At 41.3% G+C, this 25,689-nt stretch overlaps 1 protein-coding gene across 17 annotated transcripts in view; it reads right to left on the bottom strand.

Moving 5' to 3' along the window:
- Positions 1–25,689, bottom strand: part of APBB2 (amyloid beta precursor protein binding family B member 2) — a 361,466-nt gene that overhangs the window by 176,624 nt on the left and 159,153 nt on the right. For all 17 annotated transcript variants that reach the window (XM_043438759.1, XM_043438764.1, XM_043438760.1 and 14 more), the window contains 2 exons: positions 20,911–20,979; positions 10,815–11,624 (listed from right to left, as the gene is read on the bottom strand). In XM_043438759.1, the coding sequence (XP_043294694.1) occupies positions 10,815–11,624; positions 20,911–20,929 (829 nt within the window). In that variant the 5' untranslated portion in view covers positions 20,930–20,979. The remainder of the gene's footprint in view (positions 1–10,814; positions 11,625–20,910; positions 20,980–25,689) is intronic.

The raw sequence follows: 25,689 nt of genomic DNA, 5'->3' as shown, positions 1-25,689 counted from the left end.
ATTGGGAATACGTGTAAATCTATGGCTGATTCATATCAATGTATGACAAAACCCACTGAAATGTTGTGAAGTAATTAGCCTCCAACTAATAAAAAAAAAAAAAATTAAAAGTAGCTGGTAACTACACTCACATTTATGAAAGCAAACTGGGTGTTTAACTGAGCCAGACTTGAAGCACAAAAAATTTATGAACCACCCACATCCTAGCTCTTGAAAAGCTAATGTCTCCCCTCCTCTAACCAGATTAACAGATGGAGAGCTCTGAGAGTCATCTGAAGATGTCTTTGGAAATTTTAAGCATGTTTTGCTTAACAGTTCACGTCACACTTTATAAATCCACCAGAAGGCATGGACCGTGCTTAGGACGACTATGGTTAAAAGCAGTCTGTGGGTGCAGGCATGCTGCTACTACCACATCAGATGCATGCAGCTGCAACAGGCAAGACCGACTGCAGCTAAGTTCTTTCTACGATAACAGTTTCACGTGAATGTTTGTGGCTGAGTCCACCAACACTCAGAGCAGGGGTCCACAGGCCTAACGTCTTCAGCCCCAGAAGACAGGACCCATCTGAAGGCTGCCGCTGACTGGGACTCCAAGGCATTTGAGTCCAGCATTGTGAGACATCTGGATTAAGAAATGGGAAACTCCTATCTCTATGTAAAAGCTACTAATTTCTAAGCACTGGCATCTAACTCAAAACACCGTCTGGTAGACAAAACCTGTCTATGGGTTTCCTGTGTGCTCCTTAGCACGACCCATCTGTGACTTCTGGAACTTTCATGGCATCATATTGCCTTTGCATTGTCTCAAAGTTAGGATCACAGGTTTTCTTTTATACTCTGCCCAGCTCCTAAAAACATACTGTATGTTTGGTAAGCAGTGTCTCTTAAACAGAGGTAAGAAAAGCATGGCTACAACTGTACCCCAATTTAAAAAAAAGGAAGAAAAGCATAGTTGTTACTGACATCCCTGTGTCTCTGATTTTAAGTTTGGACCCAAAGGAATAACACCATCTCCATATCGCCACATTCCCTGAACTATCCTGTTCAGAACCAAGCAACACTGCTGAATGTAGAGCTTTACTATGTTGTCATCGGTTTTTTCCTGCCCTTTCCACAGTCACCCACCAATCTTGGCTGGGTTTGTGGTTTCAGATTCACCAGTATCAGGTCCACACTTAAGTTACTTCATGGGAGAATTTGGACGAAAGCTATCCCAAATTATCTTGAAGTCCTTTGCAGCATACTCCACTCACTTATCCATTCTGACAAGATCTGCAAGTACTAATTTTCCTTCCCGAAAAACTTGAATACAGTAATTCCTGCAAACATCCCTTCACGGCTCCTCTGGGTCTCAGAGGTTAAGAAATCACCTACAAAAGCATCTGTACTGGATTGAACAGAATTCCCCTAAAATTCATATCCACTCAGACTCTCAGGATGTGATCTTATTTGGAAATACAGTCTTTGCAGATATAATCAGTTAAAAGTGTGAGTCCATGTTGGACTAGCATAGGCCCTAAATCCAATGACTGCTGTCCTTGTAAGAAGGCTGTGGGAAGACACAGGCAGACACTGCAGTGATGCAACAAGTCAAGATGCGCCAAGCACTGCCAGGACCCACCGGAAGCCTGGAAGGGCCAGCAAGAGCCTTCAGAGGAGCACGACTCGACGGGTACTTTGATTTCAAACTTTCAGCATCCAGAACTGTGAGAGAATAAATATCTTTGTTTAAGCAATCACGTGTAAGGCAATTTGTTGCAGGAGCCCTGAGAAACTGATAAAACACCTAAACTTCTCCCCTTCTTTGCTTGAAAACTTACATTGCCCAGGATCTAAGAATGGGCTTTATCTTTCCATATTTTCTGAGGCCTGACATGTAAAATGTGACAAAGAACCCAGGGACACATCCCAGAAGGCAACTACATGTATGTGTGTGTGTGTGAGAAGCGGGTGCTTCCTCCAGGGAGACAAGAAGCTGTGTGTGAGCTATCTGAGGTTACAGGCTGGTTCTAATTTAATTCTATATCTAGGGGACCTAGCACAGTCCACAGATAAACTTTTAAAAAATAACTGTTCTGTGTTTGTATATATGGATTAATGAAAAAAATGAATGAATGAATTAAAACAAAGCAATGGTGAACAAACTCACCATAAGTCTATGAGTTTATTAACTTTAGGTTCTTTTGTGAGAACAATAGGTTAGGAGAGAATGTTCATGATGAAATTTGACCAGAAAGCTTCTGAAAGTGGCCTACAGTAGTATTGTTGTCTCTATAATCCATTAAATCACAATCTTAGAGGCTACGTGTCCTTCTCCAAGGAGGCATCACCTGGCACTTCTGGGAGCTCCTCACACAGGACTACTAGAGGACTCCATCCAGTCGTTTCCTAAGCAGCCACTCTCTGTCTCTGCCCACATCCTCTCCCCAGATACTAAGCAACTTGTGAAACTGGGTTCTAAAATTTTTATTTTCAACATGCCATTAAAGCAGACTGAGAGAGGGGGAAAAAATCATGAATTACACTTCTTCAATGGGCTTCCCAGGTTGCTCAGAGGTTAAGAATCTGCCTGCCAATGCAGGAGATGCAGATTTGATCCCTGGGTCAGGAAGATCCCCCGGAGGAGGAAAGAGCAACTCACCCTAGTATTTTTGCCTGGAGAGACCCATGGACAGAGGAATCTGGTGGGCTATTTAGTCCATGGGGGTCACAAAAGTTGGACATGACTGATCGAGTAAGCACACACACATGGTGATTAATCTAAAAAAAGAAAAGAAAAGGATTCCTTATGTTCTATCAGCTCTGAAGAGCAATGGTCTCCTGCAGGTCTTCATCTGTCAAAAATCTATTCAGTCTTCAGCACAGACAACTTAATGCCCGAACTTCCATATCCCAAACAATTAAAGTTTCTTTCTCCTCTAAGCTCCCTCTATCCCATAGCATGCCAGCATTTCATAGCTCCTTCCTGGTTCCATCTTGAATATACCAACAGTCTTGTGTTCATGACTAGACTGTTACAACTTTTGTGGCCACTCACTTCATTGTATCTATTTTTAGCATGTGCCCTGAAGTACCTCGAATAATACTTCATAATGGAAAGCAACCAAAATCTATCTTGTCATTCAATTGAATATATATATTTTTTCTGGAACTTTCCAAAAATAATTAATTGAGCAAAATAATTTTCTTAAGTTCATGGGGTCAGATAAAAAAGTCTTTTTATCCATCTGAGGCCCGAGGTACTAAAATCTAATTTGGAAATCACACCATCCACCCAGAACACAATCCGTCGGAGTTATTTTGGAAACATTTCACATGTGTCTTCTTCAATTCCTCCTGTCACATCTGGGAACTCTCAATTGAGATGACAAGAAAGAAAGGCGGGTGAATCACTACAGGGTGTTTAAAAGATTAAAATGAATGCAGCAGGACAAACCAACTGAACACTGGGCCTTTTCTATATTCTGGATGTTTGGTTTTTTGTTTTTTTTCCTTTAAGGGATGAGAGCTTTCAAAAAGCAATTTAAAAATACTTTATGTTTGAAATTGCCAAAAACTATTGACAGAAAATTTAAAAATTTCTAAAAAGTGTTAATAATATCAACTCGTCCGAAGCTCTAACACTCTTAAGCTAGCAAAGGCCAGAAATAATTAGTGCAGCCAACTGTGTTGACATAATTAGGTTCGTGCCTTGGCTTTTGCCCTCAGCAGCTATGCAACTTTCAAGAGTTCCACTTTGCTTGCCTTAAGACTGGAACCCAATCAATTTAAGACATCAAAGGGTTTAAACTCTTAAGCAATACACATCGACTCACAATGAAATCAACTCACAAAGTATGCAGGCAAGTGAAAACAAAATGGTTCTTTTCTCTGGTTGCTCTGAATTGTAGCTCAGCTGTGTAAAGAACTTGCCTGCAATGAAGGAGATCCCTGTTCAACTCCTGGCTGGGGAAGATCCCCTGGAGATGGGATAGGCTAGCCACTCCAGTATTCATGGGCTTTCCTGGTGGCTCAGACAGTAAAAAAAATCTGCCCACAATGCGGGAGACCTGGCTTCGATCCCTGGATTGGGAAGATTCCCGGAGAAGGGCACAGCAACCCACTCCAGTATTCTTGCCTGGAAAACTGGGAGCCTGACGAGCTACAGTTCATGGCGTCGCAAAGAGCTGGACATGACTGAGTGAGCGCAGCACAGAGACGTCTAATACAAAGAATGTTTGTGATGGACTGAAATGCTGGTCCCAACTCTTCATCTCTCCCTGGAGCCTAGAATAAAATAAGAATCACCCTGTAAGAGTCACCCTATCCAGGTGTTCTGAACAACTATTTTATATAAGTTGTGCTTACTTTTTCTTTCGTTTTGGCTTCACCATGCAGCACGACCAGAGATTAAACCCATGCCTTCTGGAGTGGAAGGAAGCGCGTGTGTGTCTGTGGCGCTCAAGTGTACGCATGCTCAGTCACGTCCGACTTTGCAACCCCATGGGCTATATATAGCCTGCAAGGCTCATCTGTCCATGGGATTTCCCAGGCAAGAATACTGGAATGGGTTTCCATTTCCTATTCCAGAGGAAGTATAGAGTCTTCACTGCTGGACCACCAGGAAAGCCCCTTCCTTCTTCTGTTTTTATAGTTAGACTGATGTAGCAAACCGCAGAGAGTATGCATGTTTGTGGTCCAGCTCCATCTACCCAACCAGCAAACAGATAACGTTGACGGAGCTTGTCACTATGTGTTACCTACTGTGAGAAAAGATTCGTATCCACACATGATAAAGACTTGGCCCCTGCTTTCACAGAGCTCCAAGTCCAAACAAAAACCTTTCAGTAAGGTTACAAACTGCTGAGAGGAATGTGATAATCCGAGACTTGGAAACATTGCCTTGAGGTACAGAAAAAGGACTTTCAACAGCTCAGAGGGCTTGGAAAGATTTCACAGAGGAGCTAAGAGTTGAGCTGAAACTCTTAGCTGAAACTTCTTATAAGCTGAAACTGCTTATAAGAATGAAAAGATCCTCTAAAATATAATTTTCCATCTTCTAGATTATAAAGATACTCTGGTTGAAGTGTATAAAGTCTGATGTATTCAGCCACTGGTGCCACAAGCCAAGGTCTCAAAACCATGATCCAGTGGGAAAATGTTGGATGCTGGGTCTAGAGACCTTGGTTCACACCCCAGCATGGTCGCCGAGTGTGAGGAAGTCCCCAAACAAGATCTGGAACCCAGAATTTCACTGTGCCCTCCACAATGACTGACTCATCAGTATTTCCCCATCATGAAGCAACATGTTCAGTTAAGTTATAAAATAAGCTCAGTTCAGTTCAGTCGCTCGGTCATGTCCGACTCTTTCCGACCCCATGGACTGCAGCACGCCAGGCCTCCCTGTCCATCACCAACTCCCGGAGTTTACTCAGACTCACGTCCATTGAGTCGGTGATGCCGTCCAACCACCTAATCCTCTCTCGTCCCCTTCTCCCACCTTCAATCTTTCCCAGCATCAGGGTCTTTTCCAGTGAGTCAGTTCTTCGCATCAGATGGTCAAAATATTAGCATTTCAACTTCAGCATCAGTCCTTCCAATGAACACCCAGGACTGATTTCCTTTAGGATGGACTGGTTGGATCTCCTTGCTTTCCAAGGGACTCTCAAGAGTCTTCTCCAACACCACAGTTCAAAAGCATCAATTCTTTGGCACTCAGCTTTCTTTATAGTCCAACTCTCACATCCATACACAACTACTGGAAAAACCATAGCCTTGATTAGATGGACCTTTGTTGGTAAAGCAATGTCTCTGCTTTTTAATATGCTGTCTAGGTTGGTCATAACTTTTCTTCCAAGGAACAAGCGTCTTTTAATTTTATTGCTGCAGTCACCATCTGCAGGGACTTTGGAGCCCCCCCCACAAAATAAAGTCTGTCACTGTTTCTATTGTTTCCCCATCTATTTGCCATGAAGTGATGGGACCAGATGCCATGATCTTAGTTTTCTGAATGTTGAGTTTTAAGCCAACTCTTCACTCTCCTCTTTCACTTTCACCAAAAGTCTCTTTAGTTTTTCTTCACTTTCTGCCGTAAGGATGGTGTCACCTGCATATCTGAGGTTACTGATATTTCTCCCGGCAATCTTGATTGCAGCTTGTGCTTCATCCAGCCCAGCATTTCTCATGATGTACTCTGCATATAAGTTAAATATGCAGGGTAACAATATACAGCATTGACATACTCCTTTCCCGATTTGGAACCAGTCTGTTGTTCCATGTCTGGTTCTAACTGTTGCATCTTGACCTGCATATAGATTTCTGAGGAGGCAGGTCAGGTGGTCTGGTATGCCCATCTCTTGAAGAATTTTCCACAGTTTGCTATGATCCACACAGTCAAAGGCTTTGGCATAGTCAGTAAAGCAGAAGTAGATGTTTTTCTGGAACTCTCTTGCTTTTTTTTTTTTTTCTTGTAGGTCTTCATAGAACTGTTCAACTTCAGCTTCTTCGGCATTATTGGCCGAGGCAGAGACTTGAATTACTGTGATATTGAATAGTTTGATTGGAAACAAACAGAGATAGATCATTCTGTCATTTTTGAGACTGCATCCAAGTACTGCATTTCAGACTCTTTCGTTGACTATGAAGGCTACTCCATTTCTTCTAAAGGATTCTTGCCCACAGTAGTAGATATAATGGTCATCTGAGTTAAATTCACCCATTCCAGTCTATTTTAGTTCACTGATTCCTAAAATGTTGATGTTCACTCTTGCCGTTTCCTGTTTGACCACTTCCAATTTGCCTTGATTCATGGACCTAACATTCCAGGTTCCTATGCAATATTGCTCTTTATAGCATTGGATTTTACTTCCATCACCAGTCACATCAACAACTGGGTATTGTTTTTGCTTTGGCTCCATCTCTTCATTCTTTCTGGAGTTATTTCTCCACTGATCTCCAGTAGCATAAAGGGCACCTACTGACCTGGGGAGTTCATCTCTCAGTGTCCTATCTTTTTGCCTTTTCATACTGTTCATGGGGTTCTCAAGGCAAGAATACTGAAGTGGTTTGCCATTCCCTTCTCCAGTTTTTTTCAGAACTCTCCACCATGACCCATATGTCTTGGGTGGCCCTATATGGAATGGCTTATAGTTTCATTGAGTTAGATAAGGCTGTGGTCCATGTGATCAGATTGGATAGTTTTCTGTGACTGTGGTTTTCAGTCTGTCTGCCCTCTGATGGAGAAGGATAAGAGGCTATGGAAGCTTCCTGATGGGAGAGACTGACTGAGGGGGAAACTGGGTCTTGTTCTGATGGGTGGGGCCATGATCAGTAATATATCAATATCAAATAAAATAAGTACCTGATATCAAAATCAGACATTGATTAAAATATAACATCAAATGATTTACTCACTACATCAGGGCCATTTGGGGATATGTAGATGACCTCCATTTTTATTCAATTAATCAGTATTTACTTACTAAGTTCACCTGCTATATTTCAGGCACATCATGACAGTACAAAGATGAAGACAAATCACCAATCCTTTCTCTTAGGGTACAGAAAGTCCTAACTAAAATCAGAGACCAAAATATAAGTAATTCACAATTAAGACACAAGTAAACTTTTATGTCCCACTGCTGCACTGATAATGATTATCGTCAATAAAAACAAGCACTAATATTTATTAAGTTCTTAGTATATGCCAGACACTGTTCTAAGGGCGCTTCAAAGATGTCTTCATTTAATCTTCACAGCAGATCTATGCTAAAACATTACGAGCACCCCCACTTTACAGTTGAGAGGCTACACAAACTGCCTACGTGGAACCCAGCGGAGATCTGAACTCAGGCAGTTGACTCAAGAGCCCGTCCCCTTAATGCTAAGTTAGTGAAGCATCAGGCTATCACACCATCTGATTTGGTTTTCTCTGTGTACATCCTGCCTTTGTACACATTAGGAATGAACCAAACTTTGAAAATGGCCATTCCATAGGACCCAGTAAGTTCATACTCTATTAAGCCCCTATGAAATGTCATCAAGTTTCTTCTTTTTTTTTTATGGCCACACTGCATGGTCTGTGGGCTCTTAGTTCCCAGACCAGGGGTTGAACCCAGGCCCACAGCAGTGAGAGTGTGGAGTCCCAATCACTGGGCCACCTGGGAAGTCCCAAGAGGTATTTTCTCAATGGGAGTTCACAAGGGGCTCTGAAGAAATTCCAAAAGAATTCCCAAATATTCATTCTGAAGGGATGGCTTCTAATATTTGTTTTAAAAAACCCCTCAATCTCACAGCTTTAGAGTCGAGTCACAGCTAACACATTTTTCCAAGCACATCTAAATCAAAACGTCTATCCTTAGCAACCCATCATGGACCATCACCATACCGTCATCCTTAACTCTAAAACTCAAGGTCGTCAAAAGTGACTTGAAGAATGAAAAATGAACCTAACCCCTCAACAAATCAGAAAACTCTAACCCAGTACACATCACACGCCAAGCACTCTAATGGGTTCTGTAGAGACACTCAGCAAGTAACACCAGACACTGAGCAAATGAGCAGCGAGCCGAGGAGACCTGGCAAGGATCCCTGGAGAGAAGAGCAGGGAGCCGGGCCAGCGCACGCGGTCAGTTTAAACTCCCTGCTCTCCGCCGGCCCTGACTGACACCGGCACTCAACAAGCGAAGGGGTTGGGACAGAACTACCCTAAACATTCAGCATCAGGGGAACTGTTAAACCACGGAGCTTTAAGAGGGTGGAACAGCATGCTTAGTGCTTAAACTCAGCCTGAGGTAGAACACTGCTATGCCCTGATATGGACTGATCTGCAAAATACATACTTCGGCAGAAAAAGCGAAACATTCATAAAATCATGTCAGTCATGTTTTAAACTTTTTACCATGGAAAATTTTAGGCACACAAAAGTGGAGAGAACGTAATAATAAAGCCTTATGTACCCACCTTTAGCAAGGATTAGCTTATGGACAAAATGTCATACACGTATTATTTCAATAAGAATGTATTACACTATATATTATTCTACGATATTCTAGTATGTATCTCGACAAGGTAAAGACTCTTTAAAAATATTATGAAATAGGGGGGAAATTTTAAAGTTTATTATAAATGTGGGTATATGCCTAAAATGGCTCCTGAAAAAAAAAATGCTTTAAAAAAAAAAAAGTAGTGGTTTTCATTGGAAAAAAGGCCAACAGAGTGAGGAACAGGGGAGACTTTACCTAAAACATTTCAGTAAGATTTGAAGTGTAACTACAACAGGGAGCGCTGTGCTCAGAAGAGACCCAGAAAGGCTGCCGTGACCTGAGGAAGGCAGTGTGGCCTCAGCGGAGGACGCTGGACACACGAGGTCAAGTCTGAACCGAGATACTCAAGGAGTCGTTTATACAGATTCAGAGGCTAGCAGGCGACAGTTTCCATCGGCTACAGGATATGAATTCTCTAAATGTAAAAAGTAATAGAGAGTTGTGAACTCAGTGACATTACTAAACATAATTATAATTCCAATAATGTGCAAGCCCAGACATTTATGAGATGAAATGGGCTCATCTCAACCTCCCTACTGCCATATACCCAGCAACAGCAAGCTGATGAAATCTATCATGTAAAGCACTGTGATTTTAAAGGGCACTGGGAAGACCCAGAGGAATCGGGTGGAGAGGGAGGTGGGAGGGGGGATTGGGATTGGGAATACATGTAAATCCATGGCTGATTCATATCAATGTATAACAAACCCACTGGAAAAAAAATAATAATAATAATAAAAAAAATAAATAAAAAATAAATAAAAAAAATAAAAATAAAGGGCACTGGAAAAAAACTTTTTTTTTTTCTTTTTTTAAACAAGGTAATGTCTTATTTTCTCCTTCTCTTTTCCTATCTGTAGTCCGTGTAATTTCTCTGCCTTATAGGTTGGGAAAATGTCATTTCCTTCCCTGGTGGTTCTATCTGTAGCATCTGTATCACATTAACACAGCCCTGGGAACCATGAGATGCAGGGTTAGGGGAAAGAAAGAAGCCTTTGTGTGTGCTTGTTTACAGTGAACTCAGATACAATTCAGTTCTCCAATCTTTTAACCTTATGATCAGTAAAAGGGGACTAGGAGAAGATAAGACAAAAAGTGGCTCAGTTTTAGGACCCTGCTCATTTCTGTGACAATTTTCAGTTCTGTGAAAGATCCAAAGATGTTACAAATATAGACAAAAGTCAAGAAAGACTGGTTTCAACTAGACTAGTTAAAATCCAAAACTTCTGAAAATATATTAAAAGAAACACCACTTTCTCACTTTCAAATATCACTTGCACAAGGTTAATAACATATTTCCCAGTAAAGGTCAAAAAGGAAATGTCTTTAATGAATAGACTTTCAACTTCTTAAACTTTAAACTTTTCATTAGCTTGAGCATAAACACGTTTTCCTGAGAATTTTAAAAATAGTTGTTCTCTTTCTCAGGTTGCATCCACCCCTGGCAACTGGCTTATTATTTTCCTTACAAAACCCATTGTTTCGAGATAGTATGTAGAAACGGTTCACCTAACCACTGGCAGTATAATTTCCGAATAAGTGATGTTTTACTGTATTTAACACCAGGGACTTATTTCTTTTATAAAAATGCTTCCCAGGACAAACAACTTATGTATGAATCAAAATGAAAAGGCTGGGTACTTTTCACATAAATAGCCCAATTTTTCCCTAAGAGGCTCAAGTTCTTCTCCACCTGCAAATGAAAATTTTGGGGGAGGGGGGTCACTGCAGAGATTAATTCCATCAAGAAGGGAAAGTGCCACCGCAGGCCACACCTCTCCCGGGTACCTGTCTCGTCCGGGGAGCTGGGGGAGGCGCTGTCTTGGGACAGAGTGGTCCAGCTGGACTCCTCATCGCTTGGCGCCAGGTTCTGGATCCGGTGGAGTGCGCAGTCGGTTTTGGCCCCCGTTTTAGGATGATCCTTCTTGGTCTCTGGGCTGGATGATACTGTGGCTGTGTGGCCCTCCTCGGGGCTAGGCTGGGGCTTGTTTGGTTTCTGCAGCAGCACGCCGCCGTTTCCTACAGTGGGGGAGGCCTGGCCGGGCTGGGCCTTCTCTCCCACAGCCCCAGGCTGGTTGCCCACGTTCTGCTCCAATTCCCTGGTGGAGGTCTCCAGGTCTGCATAGTAGTTCAGGAAGCTCTTGGTTCTCCGGGGCTGGGAGGGTAAAATCTCACAGTCCGGGGAATCCCGAGGGTGGGGCTCTTTACCCTCTAACTTCTCAGAAGTGATATTGATGACCGCGGTGGGGCTCACGTTCCTGTTAGGGTCCTGTTGCCCTTGTTCTGCGGCCTTCCGGAGCTGGTTCTCCCCATTTTTCACCAGCTTGATGTTGGCAGAGCCATTTCCCAGCAGGGGCTGTGCGGCTGGATCCGAGAGGCCCATGGCCGCCTGGATATTAGTTAGTGCATATTTTTTCCTGCATTTGGGGGGTGTGCTATTCTTGGTTTCTGAGTGTTTTATTTCGGCGTTCAATAGTTCATTGTGGGAAGACCGGAGATTGAGGGTGTTTGGCGGTGTGACTGGGCTGTTCCGATTTGTGACGTCTGTGGTTCCGCTGCTGGCCATAAACACTGCCAAAGTGTCTACACCTGAGTCAGCTGGGAAAAAAGAAGAAAGCTGGTCATTAGATGCCTGGCATGATCAAATGACTTAGCGTACAGACTGAGCAAACATTTCTATACAGAAAATTGAAAGAATCAATGCTTCCACTGCAGTTTTCTAGAACTGACCCATCTTCCTCTCTCTCTTCACCATGTGCTCATACATTAACCAGGAGCAAATAAAAGGCTTAACGTGGCTACACAAAAGCCAATTTATAGAAAAGCGTGGTGGTCTGAGGTTTCAAATTTTACTTAGAATTAAAATGCATCTCTCTTTTGAATTCATATAAAAGCATTTTCTTCCCACAGCTGGTCTTCATTTTTTTCACAACCTCGAAAATCATCTGCTTTCTAAACATTTACACCACATTTCTATTTTGTCGTTACCTCAGGCAACAAAAAGGTTGCTCAGAAAGCCTCTAGGGCTCCAGCATTCTTAATTAACCTGAAAGGTCACTGTTCAGTAAGGCACCACGCATCCAAGGTAATTTTTCTCCACCATATTCAGAATCATGTTCTGAATGCCAGGAAAAACCAAACCTGCATTAGAGTTTGATAATGTCTTGTGAACATTTCTCACCTGGGCTTACTGTATGCACTAACCGTGAATTTTGGAGAAATGGCTTAATTACTCAAGAACATACAGATAAAACAATTTATAATAATGCAGCGTTGAGCCCGAGGCTACAGACGTGTTAGAGCCCCCAAAGGAGTCTGAATATATTCCACTGAATTAAAACACAGACTCAGCAGTTTGCAGGCACCACGTGCCCTTGCAGAACTGCTGGGAAACTGTCTAGCAGTTGCATTTATCTCAAATATTGTTCACACCATCAGTGATTTGTTCCATGTGTCTCTTGCTAGGAAGACAGAAAGATTCCTCAAACGAGAGAGGAACAAACTTCATCAGGGGGAATTCCTGAAGTTTCAGATTTCTCAGCCTATGAGGAATGACTTCTTCCTTATCTGATCCCTTGCCCTCCAGAGACCTCCAAGGGCTCTATATTGGCAGTAGATGAACCACAGCACAGCTCCTAACATTCCTGAAATTGCACTGTGACAACCCCCTCCTTCTCCATCGAGCAAAACAGAGGCCTCTGCAGGGGAGGAAGGTAAGAATGTTCTCCAGTTTGGGAGCTTAGCAATATCCCTTTCCACGGTCCAACACTCAGGATGGGATATTTTAGGAAAGAGTCCCCACTAGAGCCTTGGGTGCTTCTCTGAAGCTAGGCAATATCTGTACCCTCCAAACCTTGTCCATATTTACAATGAATGACCACGTGGCCCACAGGGATAGCTAAGGCTGCAGCCCAAAGGATCCCTGCTTACCCACACCTACCCCAGCACTGGCGCTTCACTGAGGCTCTAGGGTCTAGGATCTTTTAAACAATGCTGACAACTACATTTTAAAAAATTCTTTATGCTGCTTTGGCTAGTACTGCCATTTTACAGAAAACATGTTTTAATATATAATTTAACCTCACTCCAGAGCAGTATTTGGTGTGAAAAGCGTCCACCTTGAACCCACATAAAGTTTTCCCTGAGACATAATACCCATAACATAGGACAGGAGAGAAAATTATATTTAGATTCGGGTATTTGGAGTGACACTATTATGAGAAAGCTGGCGATCTGCTGGCTTTTAAAAAGGTGTGACAAAAAAAATTTCTATGAGCTTGTTTTATGATGTTAGATACTATATTCTAGCAATGTTATTAGGGAGAAATTTTTATTTACTTTGTTTATAACCATAAACACTTTCACAAAGAATACCATCAAAATTTTTGGGTGATTTAATACTTAAGTAGCTTTTATATCTTAGATGTGACAGACAAAACCTTTGAGCCATGTTTTCACCAGCCTTTTGGATCCTACCACCCCTTCTATGCCCACTGTAACTCTCCTGCTTGCTAGAAATCACAAATGCAAAATTTAGGAGGGTTAAGTTAGAAAAACAGGACCAAAAATAGCTCTGTAGATGCTGTTTTTACAGATCAAAGCCTGAACACAATTTGAGTGTGTTTTAAATATTAAATGATAGTATCATCTGGAAGCAAAATAAAAGGTTCAGATCTAGAACTAAGACAGTCAGTTAACCCTACGAAGTACACAGTTGTCCCTAGATGTTAATACCTCAGCCAGCAAGTCCTTTGTGCTCACAGGGTCCTGAAGCAGGTAGAGATTAGCAGCTTCCTAGAAAGGCCAAGGCAGCAGAAAGGAGGCTCCCAGAAGTGAGGAGGCAGCCCATGAGGATGACTGAACAGAACTCAGGTCAAAGACACGAGGTACAAGCCTGGTCCATGCTAATTCCTAGTTAAGTGATCCAGGACATCAAACTCTCAGTCTCCTGGTCGGAAAAATGGGCACGATAATAGTACTTGGCTGTTGTAAGGATTAAAACGTGAAATGGTGCTAGGAGGTTAGCAGAGGGCATAAACAATAAATATGAGTTCAGCATAAAGTTGTCTGCTGTAGGGCCCCTAGATTAATCAGGCATTTGATCTGAGTTGTAAAAATGGTCTTGCTGCAGAGACACAGCGGGCACACAGACTAATAAGAAGGGGTAGAGAAGCCGAGTCCAGAGAAGTTTAATCACAGAAGAAAACCCTCAGATGTAAGAGAAAGGAGGTATGTGATTCTTTTTTTAAAGGAAAGAAAATCTTATAACGTCTTTTTAAATCTTCCAAAATTTAGTTATTTTCTTTACAGTCAAAAGAGCCTACGGGTTAAGTCCAATCTCCTTGACATAACAAAAAAGGTGCTTAAACTCTTCATTTCTTACCAGGATAATACTTAATAGTATCTATACATCCCTGAGCTTTGCTGAGGACTGAGAGCCAGCCGTCAAGCACTGAACCTAATGCCTGTAAGAGGCCAACACCCATTAGGGAGGACCATCACCTCCCAGCTCCGTCCTGGACCACACTCTCGGCCTCTGACCACCACACCTCCAGCCATCACATACTGAGGACGTTCCCGCCTGGTGCTGTGGCTGGGAATTCGGAAACCAAGACACAAAAGGTCCCGCCTGCTAAGTGCCTTCAGTCTCAGACACACAGACAGGGTGACAGAAAGCAGTCAGGGTCCAAAGGGGTAAGTGATCCTCCCACTTCACACTGCAGAGGATCTGATACCATCTGGGGAATCTGAGCAAATCAAGATGTGAGAGGAGAGGTGGTAAAGAGAGAGGGGGAGGGATCAGGCAGAGAGTCCTGTAAGACCTGCTCCAAGAGATGGACTGGACCCTGAAGCAGAGAAGATTATCAAGCACTTCAACAGCTGCAAGAGGAATGAATGAGGCTCACATGTGTGTGTGTGTGAGGCTGGTATTCTTTGCTTTCCTCCAACATATTCTGCAAGACGGAGATGACTGATAAAAGGCAATACAGAAGCAATGAAAATCTGGCATTAAAACATCAGTGGTTGTCAGGCAAAGAGCACAGTAAGGTAGACAGAGGGTGTCTCCCTAGCTAGAGAGCGAGGCTGACTCCATCTTCATGTTCTTCCATCTGGCGTTAGAGACTGACCTGGGGGGCACAGCGCCCTGGCGTGCAGACTCGCTGGAAGGCCGCTGGACAGTCCAGGCAGGGGGCAGGGAGGACGCCTGTCAGCCTGAGCAGCCCAGGGGACACTACTCCGATGTGTGGTGACTGAAGTGGGAAGGAAAGCTAAGCAAGAGCGGATGTGTGAATGACTGAGGCACTGCGCCGTGCAGCGGAAAGTAACACGACGTTACAAACAACTCTGTTCCCATGTGAGAAAAAGACAGGGAGGGGACGAGGGGGGCCCGAGAGACCCGGGTATGGGGAGGCACTCCCAGCGGCACAGTGCCGGCTCTGGTCGCTCAGCTCCTGACCAGGCTGCACAGTGAGGGCTCCATGAGCCACCTGGATTCAGAGATAAGGCCGGAAAAGAGCCAGGTGCGGTGAGTCACTACAAGGACTGCGGTGTCTCCTGTCAGATCAGCTTCAGGGGGATGGCAGAGTTGGGCAGGCAGTGACCTTTAAGGAGCTTCACTAGAAAATGAGCAGAAGGAGAAAGAAGAACGGCTGGAGGATGATCTGGGGATATGGGAAGGAACTTTTGTGTTTTAAAGGGAGAGTCCAAGCCACGTTTCATTTTTTTACAGGCTGGGAAAGCTGAAGCCGGGCACAGAGAGGAAGAGTAGAAACACAACAGAGAGAGGGACCACTGGGGGGACCCCGCAGAACAGATGTGGAAACGTCAGCCCTGTCCAGGATGTGGGGGGGTGGGGTGGGTGGGGAGCAGGAGTCAGGATAGGGTGGCACATACGTCACTGTGGAGACACAAATCCAAGGAGAAGCAAACCTGAGAACCTCAGTTTCTCCGTAAAGATAAAGTCTTTCCCTGAGGGAAGCAGTCTAGGGGGAACATGAGGAGAGGGACAAAGTTTCGCAACAGTCACAACAGAGAAAAACAGAATAAGCAATTTCAAAATAGAGAAACATATAAAAGAAGGCTGGTGGCACAAAAGCAGACACATAGCTCAATGGAACAGAATAGAGAGCCTAGAAACAAGCCCACACATATACGGTCAACTAGTCTATGACAAAGGGACCAAGAATATACAGTGGGGAAAGGACAGGCCCTTCAATAAAGGTGTTGGGGAGAACTGGACCGCTACATGTGAAAGAACGAAACTAGAACACTATCTTATATGATACACAAAAACGAACTCAAAATGGACTAAAGGTTTGAAATTAAGGCCCGGAATCATAAAAGTCATCCAAGAAAATATAGCAGGGTGAGCCCCTTGACACAGATCCTGGCAATGGTATTTTGCATTTGACACCAAAAGCAAAAATGAACAAGTGGGACTACATCAAAAAAGCTTTTGCTCAGAAAAACAAAAACTTATCAAGCAAATGAAAAGGCAACCTATGGAATGGGATTTTTAAATAGGGAAGAAATAGGCACAGAAATGGACATGATTAAGGGGTCAGATGTGAACAGTGAGGAATGCACTCCAGGATCTCGTCTGGGGTGGGGGACAGGAGATGGGGCCAGGAGGAGGGTGAAGAGCTGCGGGAAGAGGCTGAGGGGTCAGAGGTCACTGACAGATAAGAAGTAGGCGTGACAGGAACAAGGAACCGCTCCAATCCTAGCTGCATGCACACTTTGGGGAGCTTTTAAAAAGCACAGAAGCCTAGCTCCCACCCCCAAAGACACTCCAGCAATCTGATTCAATTAGTCTGGAGGGCGGATGGGACCCAGGATAGTGCCATCACCTCCACATCCATTCATCATGCTGTTTTGAGCGTAACTCACAAAGATTCAACATCAATTCAAGAGGATGGATTCCTACAGCAGAGCCAAGTATACGTTCAGAACTAAGAGCGTGCAAAGGGCTATTACCACCGCTGTCCCCCTCCTACATGCACGATGGACAAACATCTACGACGGTCTGGCAAGTACTTCCCTCTTATCTAATAAAAGTTTCACAGTCTTTCTCAAGAATCAGCTGTCCTCCATGCTCACTCATTCATTTGACAGGTATTTTTTCATGCACTAGTCACAGACACCATTCTAACTGTTGAAGAGACAGCAGTGAACAAAACTGACAAAAATATCTGCTCTCATGGAGCTTACATTCTAGAGATCCAGCCCCCGTGTTCAGGCAGAGATGACCCTACCCTTGATTCATGAGGTCCCTGGCCCAAGCCCAGCCAATCAGAGTAGCAAATCCCCATGGCTATGGTGACTGATTCAAGGAAAAGCATGCCTTTGAACTGGAGTGCTGGAGAAGACTCTTGAGAGTCCCTTGCGCGGCAAGAAGGTCAAACCAGTCAATCCTAAAGGAAATCAACGCTGAATATTCACTAAGAACTGAAGCTGTAGTTGAAGCTCCAATACTTTGGCCACCTGATGCGAAGAGCCTATTCACTAGAAAAGACCCGGATGCTAGGAAAAGGCAAGAGGAGAAGGGGGCGACAGAGGATGAGATGGCTGGATGGCATCACTGGCTCATTGGACATAAATCTGAGCCAAGTCTGGAAGGTAGTGAAGGACAGAGAAGCCTGGCGTGCTGCCGTCCATGGAGCTACAAAGAGTTGGACATGACTGAGCAACTGAACAACAATCCTAAGACTTTTTCTGGAATAATCAGAAGAGAAGTGTGCTCTTTTCTCTTTTAGAGAAATAGGTTTTCAGCTTAAGTTAATATAATGCACAAAGTATTTTTTATGAAGCCTGACCAAAATTAGGTAAGCCAGGGTCACTTTAATTTCATGGCTAACACAGCTTTCCTCAAACCCTGAGTCACAAAGGTCCCAGCACTGAGATGCAACCCCTGTAACTCAGATGACATCCTAATACAAACCCATCCTCCCCGCTTCTCTTTGCTGAGACCTCTAGCCTCCTGTCGAAGAAAACTTGTCAGTAATGGCAGGAAACACGTCTCTTCAATAACCTACTGCTCTTCCCCTGCTCCTGTCACATGCTTACAAAATTGGAAATTGGCAAATGGGCCCAGGGAAGCCCGATGTCTGCCTAATTTCTAAATGGGATTTCGCGTCTTCTTCATTTTTGTTTTCTGCTATACAATTTCATTTCCACTGAGGGGTTAACAGTAAAACTTCTACCCTGAGGAATGTTGCCTTTTGAACTAGACCTCAAAGTATTAAGGAAATGAAGTAAACTCAGATTTTTTTTTTTCTTTTAGGAAGGAGAGGCAAAATAAAGCTGGTTCCTGAAATTACTCATGAAAGTAAACTCTCAATGTGGCAAAAATGATAAGAAGTTCTCTATGAACAAAGAAGGCAAAAGGTTACTGGGAAGCAGCCAGGGTTCCTGGGTCAGAGAGGTCACAGGATTAGAAGCTTGGACGTTTGCAAACTGGGAGGACAACCCCACACAGCTGGTTCACGGGGCACCTTCCCCAGGCACTGACATGAAGGGGTGATTTCAACCTGCAGCTCTGACCCACCTAAGGGTTTCCCATGCCCTGTTCAGCTAAACTGCCTGAGGGCTCACTCCGTTCAACAGCGCAAGTGAATCTGAGGAAAGTCAAGAGAGACGGACCAAAAGCTTTCCCTTAAGAAACTCGGGCGGACAGGGCAGTGGGAAGGGGAAGTTACTAACCAACCTCCCAATGGTTAGAGCAGGCAGAGGGGCCGACAAGCAGAAGGTATTAGGGACGCAGAGAGAGGTGCAGGGAAGACTCTCACAAAAGTAACAGCTGAGCTGGGTCTTAAAGGATACGCAAGTAGGACTCCACCAGTCACAAGGAAAAGAAAGGCTTACTCCAAGTAGGGGAAACCCAGGCATTCCAGCATCAAGCCTGGCATATGTAGTCACCTTGGGAAATTATACGCTTGTACCAAGCATATTTTCTTTGCTCAATTTCTAAGCTCTTTTCATCATTTCATCTTATTTTAAATAGTGTTTTTTTCTGAAGATGACTGTATTTTTTAAAATATAGCTTAGAGTTATATGGTGGAGTTTGATGAATATAATCAGTGGTCAAGCTGGTGTAGATGAAGTAAAAAAAAAGGTAAGCTAAAGTAAGGACACAGGTTTTCTTGAACAACTGACAAGTCAATCCCAAAAGAGAAAAAAAAAACATTAAACAATGGCAGAATCCTTGGAATAGGATAATTACCCGACTATGTCACAGGCTGAGACCTCCTCACCAGGGACTTCTGTGCTGAATGTTGAAGATTCATCAGGAATTTTCCAGGTATATAAGGTATATATTCTGGTATGTTTTTTGTTTTTTTTTAAAAGGCTCCCAGTAGTCACAACTCCTCAGAGTTGGAAAACAATGAAAACCAAGTCTTATCCCATGCGCTCCATTAGCTGCTATTGTATTTTCAGGTAAAAAATGGCTGGAATGATACTCCACTGAAATAAGAATACTGTTCGTTCTCCTTATAAAATGTGTTATGTCCTACACCAAATGCAGGACAGCAGTAGCTGTTATTAAAAGCCATGCTGGATAATGGTTTCATTATCTCTTATATAACTACCAATGAATAAAGCAATCTCACAACGGGAAACATACATAATTGGTATGACAAAATATGGCAACAGTAAGAAATTTCTATAGGTTATTTGATTAGCTTATCTCTACTCAGAGGAAGTCAGAAAACACATCATTTATATATTTGCCAGCTTTATTCTTACATTTCCATATTGAGTCTATCTTACAGTGTAATAAGAGACTTTAAATACTAAAGAATTCCTAGAAGGAATTCATCTCAATACTTAACATGCATTTTCTAAAGGACATATGTATTTGTTTTGATTCTGCAAAATTAACATACTTATTCAAATATGTATTTACAAAGAAAACCTAAACTCTGTCCCTAAATTGGCCTCTGAAAATTGCCTCTAAGTTCCTAATTTTCTTGTATGAATTTAGGTTTGTCAAATTGTTTTTAGCTGTTTTTAATAAAAGGATATTTCCTGCCCCTCATCTACCTCTGTTGAGCTGTGTTTATTTTATTGTGTTTTATTTTAGCTCTCTGCGAAGATGGAACATGCAGTGTTATGTAAAGGAGAAAAGGACTGGGACATACTTGCTGAGTTTAACTTTTGAATTTAGGGACATTAACATCTATTTGTGCATGGTTTGAATTTACTTACTTAAAAGCAATCTGCTGAGTGGTAGGTGTCCTAACAAAGAATCTACCCAGATCTGCCACTTGCAATTCTATATTATGTTTAATTCAAAATGTCACTGCAATTGCTATTTTTATTATATTACTGTGAGGCTAAGAATTAAATTCCTACCACATTGTATGTAGACTAGCATCCATTATGACACAAAGAAAGGGGCATACAATAAAATTAGGTTGGTATTCTTAAGGCCTGAAATTAATCAGCATTAGATTCAGGAAGAATACTGAACTGGGAGCCTATTACAGGCAAATCCCACAGTGCCTAAGAGGCTATTTATGGAGACTCAACACCAGTGTCTCCTTTGTTCATATTTAACAGTTAACAGGCTATAATGTGCAACAGTAGATGGCAAAAGCTGACAGAATCTTAATTTTCTGTTATAGTCAATTAAAATATTTTCACAATACAGTATTAGTAGGATCATGCAAATAATAGATGAATGCAGTTAAGTTCAATTAATTCTTCTTATTGTAAAGATCCACTTTTCTAGTACATTAGTGAAAAACAATAAAAAGCAAAAAACATGCTATTGTAGCAAATCATAAGTTTAACATTAAAACAATTATCCAGTGTATATATATGCTAAAGCTTTAATACTCAACTAGTACAATGCACTGAAACATGTGAAAGTGTATCTGACCTGGAAGTACTTCTGACATGGGTCTCTGGACGTCAGCAATGGTACAGGAAATAGGTTATAGTTTGAAATCTGAAAAGAAGGATCATTTGAGAAATTAAAACCCCAAATAACAAATAATTAAAGGAAAACATAGCATTGAAAATTCTTCTAAAAGCTGTTAAAAACATTAAACAAATCTCAACAATGTCCAGATTTGGTTTACTTAGAGTTGGTTAAACCACTTTTGACTAAAATTTGAATTCCTGCTTAATCACATTTATTTCTTGAGAAACCACAAACATTTCTTGAGATTTTTTTTTCCATACCAGATTTAAGTTATCTTTCTCAACTTTCCAATGATTTTTCTCATTAAGAACACACAATTCAGAAGCCAATAAGGAAAAACTGGCAAATTTCACCACAAAAAAATTTAAACCTTCTGGGGGTAAAACCTTAAGGGGATAAAAATGGCTATAAACACAACAAAGACAAAAAAAAAAAAAAAAAACCTGAAAAAAAATCATTACAAATGAATTTATTTACAAAACAGAATCAGGCTCGCTGACAAGGAAAACATACTTATGGTTACCAAAGTGGGAAGGTCAGCGAGTTTGGGATTAACGGACACACAGGACTATGTAAATTAGGAGTCTGGGATTAAGGGACACACAGGACTATGTAAATTAGGAGTCTGGGATTAACAGACACACAGGACTATATAAATTAGGAGTCTGGGACTAATGGACACACAGGACTATGTAAATCGGGAGTCTGGGATTAACGGACACACAGGACTATGTATAAAAGATAACCAACAGCACCTACTATATAGCACAGAGAACTATACTCAATATCTTGAAATAATCTATAATGGAAAAGAATCTGAAAGAGAATACATACATACATACATATATATATATATATATATATACACATACACATATAACTGAATCACTTCGCTGTATGCCTGAAACTCAGCATTGTAAATCAACTATACCTCAATTTTAAAAAAAGCTCATACTATAGATGACATAAAAAGGTAAATTTCCTTTATATAGAAAGAACTCTTTGAAATTATTAAGAAAAATATAAATAGACCTGAAGGAAAATGAGAAAAGGCCAGAAACAAATCTTAAGAGAAACACAAATGTCCAGTAAATATAAATAACTAACCTCACTCAAAATTGAAGAAAATGCAAATGTAAAGGAGTTACTACTTTTCCTATAGCAGACTGCAAAGATTAACAGGCTCAATAACAAATAATCTAAGGCAAGGACATTGAAAATAGAAATTTTCAGTTCCTGCTTGTGGGAGTAAAAACTGGCCAAACTCTACGGAGGGCCTTTTAGAAATACGTGAGCAAATTTAAAATGCATGGACCTTCTTGTCCAGCAATTCTTTTCCTAAGAATTTATTTTACAAATAAACTTTCATAGGCTCTATTATTTTAAATGCAAAGGATCAGTAACAACCTAGCTGTTCATCAGTAGAAAACTGCTTCATTAAATCATAATACAGCCATTCAGTGGGATACTGTGCTGCCGTTACCGCCCCCTCTAAATAAAATGAACTGAATCTCCGTCAGCTGATATGAAAAGACATATCACAAAGAGGTGAATAATATGCAGGACTGAATTTGAGTAAAATTTTTAAAAACATATATATATATATATATATGTGTATACACATGTATATATATATATATATATACATGTGTGTACACACATGTACATACTTGTGTTTACATAGATACATGCATACACATACATACATACTTGTATTTACATGGAAAATGTCTTAAAGGAATAATAAAGAACTAGATACACTGGTAAACTGCCAGTTTACCAAATTAGATACATAATAAGGAAAATTGAAAACAGACCTTGTTTTCAGTGAGTTGGTATCAGGAATGTCAATTAGAATAATAATCCATTATATTAGTTCAAATGTGGATACTGCATGATTTCATTTATATAAAGTACAAAAACAGGAAAAGCCCATCTATGTCAAGATAGTAGTTTGCCCTGGAGGGCAGGAAAGGGGAAGCAGCAAGAAAGTAGCCCCTAGGATGTTGTAGTGGTGTACACTTTCTTGATACAGATGTGAACATTTATCAAGATGTACCCTTATGTGCACATTTCTGTATGCTTACTACACTTCCATAGAATGTTAAAAAAAAAAAAAGAGAGTCAAATGTTAGTGGTTTTCTATAGCATTATTCAAGTTGAGAAACTTTATGTTTGCAAAGACTAAATTCTAATCTAACCTTTCCAAACTAGTAAACTGTAATGGGCATTACCTTCCAACTTTATGGTTCACATGACCTGACAACCTGGCTTACCAGCCCAATGTACATTTTTTAATTATATTTTCACATATCACGGGTAAGGCTCATTACTCTGGTATAATTAAAAGGGTGGGCTTAATTTAAGCTGCCCTGAAACACCAAGAGATGTTTCCTGTATGCACTTTCGCTTCTGCCCTATATTTTTCTCAACTCTTTAAAAGTATTTCACAATTCACTTTTCCTTTTTTTAGTTTTTGCCTGCAATATACATTCAGATATAAGTATAGCAGATGTGAGGTGGTAACTAATAAGATAATGAATGTCCATAAAGTAGAAAAGAAGCTAAGAAAAGGCTTATTTACAGAAGTATTCTGAAACGACTTGAACAGAAACTGAAAATATGCATATTTTACTGTGTATTATCCTTAAAATATGCCCCTGTGTTGGGGCAAAAGGAATATTTTAAGGATAATACACACTAAAACTAGCAGCTAGAATCAATCTAGCAACAAGTTGTCTTTTCAGCAGCATTTTCATGCGTACCATTAATGAGAATCCATAATGCTTATGTGCCTGTGACAATGCCATTGGAGCTCAATAAACCTCCAAGAGGACCACAGAGAAGCAGGCTAAGTGGAAATCATGAAAGCACCCGTAACCGAAGAAGTGATCTAGTAAATTAAATGCCCGCTGGAATTTTGGTTCAGTATAAGATGCTACGTACTTCCCCCTATCCACTGGACGTAAGTATAAAAATTCAGAATTATACACATATATATTAATTCAATGTTTTATATGATAACAATTCAATCTTCAAGGCCTTTATTTTTGCCAGTATGATACCCCTGACCAAGAATGCTACAGTAAATTATCTCACTATAATCAGGTTCTTATGTGCTTCATTTGACTTACTATTTTTTTATTTGTAATACTGTGTTTGTTATTTAGAATAAAAAGACTTTTCTCCTTATTTTTATTGTGTATTTTACCTTTTTTCAATATGTAATTTCACATTGTACCCAACAGGTTTCAGATTGGAAATAGAGAACATTCAAATTGAGTATTTTGAGAAGGATTTAATTAAGGAACTATTAAAAAAAAAAAGTTGGCAGGGTAGGGAAACCATAAGGGATAACACAGACTACAGGGCTAATAAGAGCAAGTTGCCACCCCTGCTCTGAAGGAACAGGGCTGTGTGTAGGGTGGGTACTGCCTACCACCACCACCTGCATTGAGGTCCACAGCCAGCATTCAGCAGTCCGGTACAAAACTGTGCCTCACAGCCTAATCCTCTGACTACAAGAATGAGAAATTCTTCTTTAGTAAGCTAAAGCGGTGTGTTAACTCCTCTTTTACTAAGGAATAAACGAAAACTGATTCGAAGAACTGACTCATTGGAAAAGACCCCGATGCTGGGAAAGACTGAAGGCTGGAGGAGAAGGGAAAAACAGAGGATGAGATGGCTGGATGGCATCACCAACTCGATGGACATGAGTTTGAGTAAGCTCCGGGAGTTGGTGATGGACAGGAAGGCCTGGGGTGCTGCGATTCATGCGGTCACAAAGAGTCAGACACGACTGAGCGACTGAACTGAACTGAAACAAAAATGCACAAGTGCTTACCCACTTAGATCCAGCTCAAGTATTACATCCTTGATAATATGTTTTTTGAATTATCTACTTGTTCCATCACTATTACCCCACCATTAAACTTTCTACAAACTTCTATGATTACACTTAACACGACGTTAAATTTTTATTTTTATCTTTCTTGCCTATAGAGGGTAAATAATTTGAAGAGTGCTGGAGAAGACTCTTGAGAGTCCCTTGGGCAGCAAGGAGATCAAACCAGCGAGTCTTAAAGGAAATCAACTCTGAATAGTCACTGGAAGGTCTGATACTGAAGCTGAAGCTCTACTACTTTGGCCACCTGATGTGAAGAGCCGACTCACTGGAAAAGACCCTGATGCTGGGAAAGAAGGAAGAGAGCACGACAGAGGATGAGATGGTTGGGTGACCTCACCAATGCACTGGGCATGAACCTCGGCAAACTCCAGAAGATGGAGAGGGACAGGGAGGCCTGGTGTGCCACCATACAGCTCACTGGGCCATAAAGAGTCAGACACGACTTAGCAACTGAACAACAACTTGAAGAGAAGACTCCCTTATTTTTATTTTTTAAATTGAGGTATAATTGATATAAAACTGTATTTCAGGTATATAACAATGATTTCATGTTTTTATACACTGTAAAATGATCACCACAATATGTACAGTTAACAACAATCACCATCACCGTTACAAAACTTTTTATTTTTATCTTGCAATGAGAACCTTCTGTGTACTTTAAAGGATGCCAAAGAGAAATAAAAAATAAAGAATTTCACTCTGTCTTCCCCAAATAGAATTAAAAAAAAACAAAATCTGACAAATTCCTTTCAGCTTATTTTGCTCTCTGTCCTGTCCACTCATTCTTTAGACCCTTAGTATTTCACCTGGTTTCATGAATCCTG

The sequence above is a fragment of the Cervus canadensis genome, chromosome 19 (genome assembly GCF_019320065.1).
Source record: "Cervus canadensis isolate Bull #8, Minnesota chromosome 19, ASM1932006v1, whole genome shotgun sequence".
In the NCBI taxonomy this organism is placed as follows: Eukaryota; Metazoa; Chordata; class Mammalia; order Artiodactyla; family Cervidae; genus Cervus; species Cervus canadensis.
Note: the sequence above shows the minus strand (reverse complement) of the source record. Positions and strands in the feature narration are given on the sequence as shown.